The sequence below is a fragment of the Podarcis filfolensis genome (assembly GCF_964270895.1).
Source record: "Podarcis filfolensis genome assembly, chromosome: 1".
Lineage (NCBI taxonomy): Eukaryota > Metazoa > Chordata > Lepidosauria > Squamata > Lacertidae > Podarcis > Podarcis filfolensis.
The window spans coordinates 52,076,833-52,087,408 of record NC_139604.1 but is presented as its reverse complement, the minus strand read 5'-3'; the positions used below and the strand labels follow the sequence as shown (position 1 = coordinate 52,087,408).

The following is a 10,576-nucleotide window of genomic DNA, read 5'->3' as shown; positions in this document are numbered from 1 at the left end:
TTGGATACATTTAAAGGTGCGTGCTAAATACATTCTGGTACTTTGGGGTTTATAATTCTATAGCCAAATACTGCTAAGAACTCATATGTAGCAATACTGATTTTGTGTGTGAATGCAATTTTAAAATCTATTTCAATTTTTTTTAAAAAAAAGTCAGGACGTGAGGACAGGGAGGATCAGAGGGCATCTATGCTAAATGTTTAAGAATTGTGGCCATGACCTGTGGCGATGCTCTTGACCTAGACAACTTTCCTTATCTCCATCCTTAATCTGAAGGATTAGACTGTCTTTTCTGAGGCAAGCCACAAGAAGGCCTGCCAATATAAGGAAAGAGCTGTGTGTGGGAGTACATATACTTTGTGTCATTATTAAGATTTAAAGCTCTGACTTCTGGTTCTGGGATGCTCCTTTTTGTTGATAATCTTAATGAAACTGTCTTTATTTATAGTTTTAATATTTATTGTAAATTGCTGAGTTTTCACTCCAAGCAGTATATAAACTTTGTTAAATAAAAAGCCCATAATATCTGCATACAATGGAACTGAAAGACAAGCTGATTTTAATACATAACTAGCAAATTAAAACAAAACAGTCATTTTTACTGCTTAAAAATAGTCCTAGGAAATCCTTGTATCAGGGTTGCATCAGGATCTAAAAAGAGGTATAACCCAATACTATGAATATCTATTCAAATTTAAATAATAATAATAATTTAACTAATTATTTCAGTGAAAGTTACTGACACAATTGGGTTTGCTTATTTATTTATTACAACATTTATATCCTACTGTATACTGGTGCCAGGGCACCACTCAGCAGCTGACAGTTTAAAATTATTGGTTTCATAAAACTCAGGTAGTTAACTTGTCCAAGATGAAATTCATAATGATGGATACATACTGGGTAGTGACAGCGGCAAAAGGCACTCCTAAGGCTCTCACGTGCACTCTGTTCCTTTCACGTCTTAGATATTTCAGAGCAGAGACTTTATGAGCCTTGGCTCAATTAAGCTTTGAATGGAATGCGACAGTTATAGTCACAGCGGTGCCGCCATCCTTCTCTAAGCAGCTCTGCCTGATATCCTCACAACAACCTTGTGAGGCAGAGAAAAAGTGAAAGGCTCAAGTTCGCACACTTTTCCCCGAGGCTGCTTTTTTTTTTGCCGCCGCCGCCGCAGCAGCACCTTTCACAGCAGCGTTAGCAAACTGAACCCGGATTCAAAGCCACATTCCGACGCACGCTCGTTTGCGATGTGTACACACATGCTTAGGATTGTGCTGACTCATTCCACTTCGGTATCCTGGTTTTAGACTGCGGAGGTACAAATGCGGAGCAGCGGGATCGGCGTGAAACGCTGGCCCATGATAAATTTGAGGGCAGCACCTGCCCTCGATCGTCCCACCTTCGCAACCCGCGTCGTGCGCTCTTGCTCGGCGGGAAGTAAATAAAAGCAACGGCCCGGAGCTTGAGCGCCTGTGTTGTAACCCGCGGGCGCTAGGACCCAGACGGAACCTGCCTAACAGTGTTGGGGAAAGGCGGCGCTAGGACCCCGGGTGCGCCGATCGGGCCTGCCGCGGCTCCCGAAGCTCGGCTGCGGACGCGCCGCTGCACATTGGCCGAGCCAACCGGGCGGTGGGGAGAGTGGGTGGGCTGGACTGACGAGACCCGAGCAGGCAAGTAGACGTTGGTGGGAGAAGGGGGCAGGCGGGTGGGACAGAGGGGAAGCGGGCGGCGGCGGCGGCAACCCTTTTGCTGCGTTCTCGCCGGCTGGCAGCACAGAGAGGCGGCAGGGGGCGGGGGTAACACAGCCCCATGGCTTGATCTCCACCTCCTCCTCTTCCTTCTATGCCCGAGCCCACTGCCAAGCAGCCAGGCCTGTTGCCCAAAGTGTGTGGGGTAACAGGCGTAGGCAGCGAGGGTGGGTGCTCAGCACCGTCGTCTCCTCGCTGTGCTCCCCGGGGTGCCCTTGAATCAGGAAGCTGGCGGCTTCTGCCTGGGAAAGTTCACCGCATGGAAAGTGGGAACACACAGCAGCTGGACCCGGGGAGGGCAGGAATCCAAAGCGCCACTCGAGGGCGCGGAGTGTAGTCATAACACGGTGATGATGTGCTATTTTGATATCGTGCATCAGAAAGAACGAATTAAAACCCACGGAGAGGTGTGGAGGAAGGCATCAGAAATATCCGCTGAGGATATTCATGGAGGAAAAGGCTATATCAGTGGCCCTTAAAAAAAGAAGACAAGTTTCTAGCATTTGGGAAAGTAGCTCAGGGTTTCTTTGTGTATTAAAAGCTGTGGGGCAGAGGGAAGATAGCTGAGCAAAAACTTCAGTGCATTGCATCTATTTTAGTAGCACCAGCACTGTAAATTATGCCAGCCAGCAAATCGTTGCAAATATGTTTAATTTGTTTATTTTATTGAAGTCTCAGCTACCAAATCATATGGGTTGGGTTCGGAGGAGGTTAAACATTAATGGAACTCAAACCCAGGAGAAAGCAGTAAGGTGCAAAAGGTTATGGAGAGTGGCAACAAGGAGTCACACAGTGCACGTGTTCTCAGAAGTAAGCCCCACTGGGCTCAATGGGGTTAATTCCCCGGTTAATGTGCATACTTGCTACCATAGTTGACCTGTGAAACTCAATGATCTCGGATCAAGCTATTGTACGCACACAGCAGGCTTAGAGGTTCTGTTCTGTTTTTAAAGGATCAATTTCATTAGAAGAGTCTATCAACATCTACAAAACTGCCATCCTAGAATAGACTTGTGAGGGGCCAAATGTCTCTGTGGCAACCCACAGCACTAGTGCCACACGTGACCCTGCCCCCCAGTTTCATGTGGGTGACAAGGGGGAGGGGGCGTTGGGATTGCAGGAGAGGGAAATGGGATGAGCCCACCTACCTTTGACCCCACCTACTGCCTCAAATAGATCCCTCTTCCCCCAAAGCAGCCCTTGACATATGCTCTTGATATATGTAAACCCTTCCCATAAAAGAAGGCTGTCTACTTGCCAGCCAATGGCAGATTATCCCAAATATTCCAGAGCACTGTGCCATAAGCACAGAATATCTGCACCACAGAAAGTGTCTGCACAAAAATTGCTGCAGAAGACTTAGGAAAGCAAGCCATATTAGAAGGAAAAGAGAAGTGGGGGGCAACCTTCCCCATGGCTACCGGAAAATCTAAAATTGTGAAAAAAATCCTACCTGACCTAAACATGAGTAAACAGATAGGCCCTAAATATGAGCAAAATCTATCCACTATTCTGAAAAGAAAAATGTTACCAAGATTCAGCTCCTCCCCACGCAGCTGTCACTCTGATTTTAAGTGTGACAGTTCTTGATGCCTTGTGCTAAGCAATTCCTTAAACTAGGAGGTGGGGTGAACAACAAGGTGAGACCTCTGCCCCAGATACTGTGTGGTTTCTTTTGCATTTCCCTACAAAGTGTCTCACCCTGCCTCTTTTGGTGGGATGGCATATTGAGCAAGAAGGATTAAAAAAATTGTCCAAGATTGGTGACTGCTCTCATGCCTGCATAGTGTGTGTGTGTGTGTGTCTGTCGCACCATGTGGTATGTTTACTTCTGCACTTGAATTTAAGCCTGTGAGAACATCATATGCCTGTGGGTTTGCATATATTATATATAACATATTTGCAGACAGCGTTGAAATATAAAGCCAGTGTGGCAAAGCAGTGTGTTGGACTAGGACCTGTGAGACCTGTGAGACCATGGTTTGAATCCCCACTTAGCCATGAAGCCCACTGGGGGACCTTAGACCAGTCACTCATTCTTAGCCTAACCTATCTCGCAGGCTTGTTGTGGAGGAGGAGGAAAATTCTGTATGCCACCTTGAGCTCCTTGAAGGAAAGGTGGGATATAAAAAAATAAAAAAACAGTAGCCCAAGCATATGTTCTAATTTCCTTGTTTCTTTCATCTGTGTTTCTGCAGCTCCCCAGCCGACAGGATGGTGGTGCTACAGAGCTACTGTGAGGGGAACGATTCCCTGGCACGTGCATGGGCTCAGCAGGGGCTGTACCCCTGTTTCTACTTCACGCTGGTGCCCTCTGTGCAGCTCAGCGTCTGCATCCTCTTGGGGGCCCTGCAGTACGCTTGCTATGCCCGGTTCAGCCGCACCATGGAGCCCAAGTATATCCCACGTTCCCGCCTGTACCACATCCAAGTCCTCCTCTCTCTGCTCCTTGCACTGCTGCCCTTTGTCATCTTTCTGTGGCAGGTGTTGGGCATGCAACAGCTTTATGGGTACATGGTGCTGTACGCCTGCCTCTCTGCCGCGAGCTGGACCAGCTCGGTTGGGCTGCTCCACCTGGAACGCACCAGAGTTCTGGCGCAGGACCGGATCAGAGGCCATGGCGCCATCCTCCTCCTTTTTTGGGCTCTGGCTTTTGCATCCGAGAACCTGGCCTTCATCTCCTGGAACAGCCCACTCTGGTGGTGGGGCTTGGAAAACGCCAACCAGAAGGTAGGTCAACGAGGGTTTGGCGACAGGTAGGAGCATATATATACAGTGGTACCTCGAGTTACAAACGCCTCAGGTTACAAATGCTTCAGGTTACAAACTCCGCTAACCTGGAAGAGTTACCTCGAGGTGAGAACTTTGCCCTAGGATGAGAACGGAAATTGTGTCCTGGCAGTGCAGCGGCAGCAAGAGGCCCCATTAGCGAAAGCACAGTTTCAGGTTAAGAACAGTTTTAGGTTAAGAACAGACCTCCGGAACAAATTAAGTTCGTAACTAGAGGTACCACTGTATCCTGGATTTTTTTGACAGGGTGGTAGAATATTTGGAGATGGGAGAAGATTAGAACCAAATAAACCTGTTGATTTCAACACTTGCTAGTTGTTGCTCTTAAGTACCAGCCACTACTTGGTGCCTTCTTCCCAGCCCATTTTTGCTGAGTCACTGTTGTTTGAGCTACAGAAAGCTTTAGACATGAGTAGTGTGTGCTCCTCCCCCTTTCCACACAACCACACATGCACACACACACACACACACACACACAGAGGAGATTGCTGAATAATTTGCAGGGGACTTTGCCCAATGACTCAGCACAAAGTCCTACCAAAAAGGCTTTCCAGCCACAAGCTGAGATTTCACATTTCTTTACATGGTTAACTAACATCCTTGCCCTCTGGCAATACCCTTTAGCAAGAGACTGGAAAGTAGAGAACTGATTCCATGCCACAGATTCCATGTAACAATTAGGCCCTGACCACTATTCCCCCACCCCAACTGTACAGCTGAATTGCCCACTGTCTACACACCTGCTTATGGGACTCCTCATATGCCAGGGTTTTCAAAATGTGAGTTGTAGTCCAAGCACACCTGGAGAGCACCTGACTGGGGAAGGCTGGCAACAGCTCTCCCTCCAGCCCTACCTGGAGATTCCCAGATGGGTGGGATATAAATAAGCTAGTTAAGCCTAGCTTAACTGTGGTTTGTTTGAACATGTGAATCCAGCGAAGCAGACTAGCCATGTTGTGTTCTTTTTGGGTGGTTTGTTTGTTTTTGGCCAACAATGTGAAGCCATTTTGCAAGTGGCAGCCTACCTTTTTTTCGCGTCAAGATGTCATCTCGTTGCAGTGATGGGTGTGAAGGCCCCTCACTCTTCATCCACAGAGGAACCAAGAACTCACATTTAGGAGCATATACCTCCTCCTGCCTTGCCATTCCAGACAGCTTCAGCCTTCTCCCGTTCTACCTCAGTCACATGACCTAACTTCCCCTGCTGGCCATCTGATGTAACTGCAGGCATCTTCAAACAGGAACAGGCTTCATGAAGCAACAGGAAGCAAATGCAGCCAAGCCATCTTCACAATTCTCTAGGGGTCAGGACCATCAATCACCAAATGTTCCTTAAAGCTTCTGGGAAGGATTGAATCCTGGGGTTTTCTGCAAGGAATTAGATTATGTGATATGGGATAATTATCTGTGTTCTAGTTCCAGCGTTTTTACGTACTTGGCAAGTCTTTGGTCAACTGGCTCAAATCATGCTTTTGGCTAATGAAATGCCTAAAAAGATTTTAAATAATAAATCAAGTTTAAAAATACCACCCTTGATGGGTGTTTCCCTCTCTCCACTCCAAGCCATTTGACTCTTGGTTTAGATCTTAGAAGGAAGCACTGCTTGGTTTGTAGCTTTCTGTGGGGAGCAAAGCGGGGCAGGTGGGTCGCTGCGAGACACACATCTGACATGAGATCAACCTCCTCCAGGTACAATTCAGCCTGTGGTTACTGCGCTACTTCTGCACCTTTGCCCTCTTTGCCCTGGGGATAAAGGCCCCAGGGTTGCCTCGAAAACCCTACATGCTGCTGATCAATGAAGATGAACGCGACGTGGAGCACAGTCAGGTAGGTCTCTGTTCTCCTAAACAGCCCAATTCTTCTTCTACGTCTGCCTGTCTCTGTCTATCCTGTTAATTCCACCCCCGTGAACCAGTTGCAGGCTGTGCAGGGAGGGAACTAGAATAACATTATTGGTGCCAGAACACTACTCTGTTAAGAAGAGCCTGTAGCTGCGGTTTCTCTCTTTAAAATAGCTGCCATTTTGAAACAGTATTACCGTTCCACACCAGGGGCCACATTCACACCATATATTTAAAGCACTGTGACTCTAAGCAGTCATGACTCCCCCCAAAGAATTCTGGGAGCTGTAGTTTGTTAAGGGTTCTGAGAGTTGTTGGGAGACCTCTATTCTCTTCCCAGAACTACAGTTCCCAGAGTGGTTTTACAGTCAATCCCTGCATACAGATCAGGAGCTTTTAACCAATGATATGACAGTGGAAAAAATCAACAGGTGGATGCTGCTTTTGTGGTCCTGGAGCTGCAGTGGAGGTGGGGTGGGGAGCAGCACCTGTTGAATTTATCCGAATTTTAAAGATGTTGAAATCACAGGAGCCTCAGTGGCTAACCTCTGGATGGAAAGAACTGGCAACGCTAGAATGCACCTTCAGAGTAGATTGCAGGCTGTAGGGAAAAGTTCACCAAAGGTGTGGTTTGAGGAGGTTTGGAAACAAGTGCGCCTAGCTGGTTCAGTGGCACGAAACTTCCCTGTGAGGTGGAGCACTCAGAGTGCCCTGAGGCAAAACTGTTGACTAACCTTACCAGTGGCCCTTTTCCCATGGGCTGTTGGGCTAGTGAGAGATTGAGTACTTGTGTACATTTAGGGCTGTTGTAAAGGTTACAGAGAGGCAAGTTAGATATGGATGTGTCAATATAGTAGGGTGGGATCTGATTTTTTAAAATCAAAATGAATGCCAATCATCTGATGTCCATGTTGGCCTCTGGGGTACAGACAGATAGTGATCTGGTCCGCTGGGTGGTCCTAAAAGATTCCCCACCGCATTATAGACAAAGATAATACCACAGGGTGAATGAGTTATGGAGCTGAATGTTCGTTGCTCCCTTTTACACTGGTGGCTAATGAAGGAAATTTTGCAACTGTGCAAAAGAGCTTTGAGTTCTATCTAATATATATTTTAAATGTTCATCGTTGGAGAATCACTTTTGTTGGTTTAAAAAAAATAGAAAAAGAAAAAAGCTGAAGGTGAATGTGAATAGGCTCCAGCAGGTGGCACTATGGATATTTCTTGTATATATTCTCTGCACTAATCAATAAAAAATTAGAATTTGCTGCCCATGCCATCAGTGCCGTTTCTGCAACCAGAAAATCTGATCTCTGTGACCTGTATAAATTATGCAATTTAAACAGATGTTCACAGTGTCTTGTATTAATTCTGCAATATTAAAAATTAGCTTCTGCAATGTATTTGGGTTTGGGGAGAAAATGTGATTAATTAGGGAAGGGGTACCGTTAGCCCTCTGGGTGTTCTTAGACTCCAGCACCCCTCAGCCCCAGCCAACATAGCCAATGGTCAAGGGTGATGGGAGTTGTAGTCCAGTAACGTATGGAGGACCACGGTTCCCCACTCCTGCCATAATAAATTGATGGAAGAGGGCAAAACCAACAGCTGTTTGCCATGACCACCGAATCTTGTGAGTCTCCTGGAACATCTAGTTGACCACAGAATGTTATACTAGAAGGACCTTAATCGTCCTTGGAGTAATCTGTAATTTCACTTCTTTTGCTGGAATAGCGGCATTTACTGGTGAGTGTCATTATGTGGTTCAAGTACTGTATTCCTATACCACTATTAACTGCTTGAGAATACTGGGCCTGATTGGAGGTCACTGTAGTCCTAGCGCTGGGGTGGTTCTGCTTCATACAGTAAAATCTGGACACCGTGGACCCTCTGGATATATATTTCATTTCATTTCTTAAATTTATATCCTGCTCTTTCTTGTAAAGGAGTCCTATTCAAACATTTAAAAAAAGATTTTGCAACACTGCGCCTTTCTAGTCCTATTTTTTCCTGAACACTTCCTGCACCGAACCCTCAATTTCTGTGACTCTCAAGGTTTTGCTTCCCTTTCCAGTTGTGTTTACTTGAAATGCTCTCTGTGCCCTTTGCTGAGAAGTGACCATAGCCCCCCCGCCATCTTGCTCAGTTGCCCCCTCCCAGGTGTCGGCTCTCATCTTTGCCCAGATGCCATTTGAATAGGTTGCTGTGGTCCCCTTCCCCAAATATTCCCTGCCAAAAATGAGTCCCCTTCCCCTTCCCCTTCCCCTACTAACTCTCCTTTCTGTGTCTCAGCCCCTGCTTCCAGATGCCAGACAGAATCGCTCCACCTGGAGGGATCTGGGCCGGAAGATAAGCCTCCTCATACAGTACATGTGGCCCAAGGGGAGCTACCCACTGCAGGGGCTGGTGATCGTCTGCCTGATGCTGATGGGGCTGGAGCGTGGCATCAACGTCTTTGTGCCCCTCTACTACAAGTACATTGGTAAGCGGAAAGGGCAGCTTCCAGGGAGGGATGGTGCTGCTGCCCCTAGCAGAGGCAGATGTGCAATGGGAGAGGGTCTAGCATTAATGCCAGGGGTTTCTCTTAGACTGGGGTGTGGGGAGAGGACAGAACCTCTGTTTGGAAAAGTATTCTGAATTGACCAAGAGAGGGCGCCCTGATATAGGCATTGGCAAATGTGCAGAGGACTTAGAGGGAAGAGAAGGGGCCAAGGGCAACCTTTGGGGCTGCTTAAAGGTAAAGGGACCCCTGACCGTTAGGTCCAGTCACGGATGACTCTGGGGTTGTGGCGCTCTTCTCGCTTTATTGGCTGAGGGAGCCGGCGTACAGCTTCCGGGTCATGTGACCAGCATGACTAAGCCGCTTCTGGAGAACCAGAGCAGCGCACGGAAACGCCGTTTACCTTTCCGCCAAAAGCCAGGAGGCCTTTGGCTGGATACAGATATTGCAGCAACTGGAAGCTCTCCAGGGAGCGGGTCCTTATCAAACACTTGTTTCTAAGCACTAGTTTTGGAGGCACTCGCTCAATGTGTAATGTCTGAAGAGGCCCTTAAGCAGCCTGGCTCCTTAAGGCCTGCAGAGCCCTTGACACGTTTAAGGGACAGGCTTGGCATGTCCAGCACAGCATGAGGGCTCAGGGCTTCCAAAGCACGCACCATCAGGGGCGAGAGAATGCCCCAGGGCCTGAGGTGGTGCAGAACAGCTTATACAGATAACAATAATTTTATTATTTATACCCCGCATATTGTGCTGAGTTGCCCCAGCCACTCTCCTTGTTGTGGCATGAGGAGAAGCAGTTTTAAAATAGATTCCTTGCCTGGTACTGGAGGCCGACTATCCACATGAGAATGAGCTCTGGTTATTATTGTTGTTGTTTTAAATACTTTGACAGTGTGCTCAGAGCATGATCTCTTGAGGTGGAGCCAATCATAAGAAGTAAACAGGGCTGTTGAGTCCGTTGTACTGACTGACCACGTTGCTCCCGATTCCTCTTGCCCCTTAGAACTAGGGTGGACAGCCAGTGTGGCCCCCCAGACCTCTCTACTTGGCCCTCAGAACTTTCCCCTAGCCGAGCCCCTCACCGGCCCTGCATCACGTCCCAAAGTGTTGTTGCCTGTCTGGAAGGTGTCTTTGAACTCTGAGAATGTCTCTTGCTTAACTGGATGGAGGACAAAGAAGGGTGTGTGAAGAGAGCGGGCTGCTGTACAAAGCTAAAATTTACATTTGTTGCCCAGCCCACTTTTGCCTCTGGCCCCGCCCAGCACTGGCTTGTGGTCCACGGAAGGTTGTCCAGGAGGGAATGCAGCCCTCAGGCCCTAGAGGCCCCTCAAGCCTTGTGAAGAAGAAAGAGGCAGTGCACTGAGGTTGAGGGTGGGGGGAGTTCTTTGCTGTACCACTTGGGACTGCAGGGATGGAAGTTGTTATTATTATTATTATTATTATTATTATTATTATTATTATTATTTATACCCCGCCCATCTGGCTGGGTTTCCCCAGCCACTCTGGGTGGCTTACAGCATATCTAAAACATAGCAAAACATCAAATATGAAAAACTTCTCAATACAGGGTTGCCTTCAGATGTCTTCTAAAAGTTATGTAGTTCCTTATCTCCTTGACATCTGAAGGGAGGGCGTTCCACCACCAAGAAGGCCTTCTGCCTGGCCTTATTTTTGAATGGTTTCTCATATAAAAATAG

At 47.4% G+C, this 10,576-nt stretch overlaps 1 protein-coding gene across 1 annotated transcript in view; it reads left to right on the top strand.

The window, feature by feature from the left end:
• The first annotated feature begins 1,556 nt into the window (after positions 1-1,556).
• Positions 1,557-10,576, top strand: part of ABCB6 (ATP binding cassette subfamily B member 6 (LAN blood group)) — a 28,199-nt gene continuing 19,179 nt past the window's right edge. Inside the window, exons 1-4 of the mRNA XM_083575405.1 lie at positions 1,557-1,673; positions 3,950-4,481; positions 6,231-6,368; positions 8,672-8,861. Coding sequence (XP_083431531.1) covers positions 3,966-4,481; positions 6,231-6,368; positions 8,672-8,861 — 844 coding nt within the window. The 5' untranslated portion in view covers positions 1,557-1,673; positions 3,950-3,965. The remainder of the gene's footprint in view (positions 1,674-3,949; positions 4,482-6,230; positions 6,369-8,671; positions 8,862-10,576) is intronic.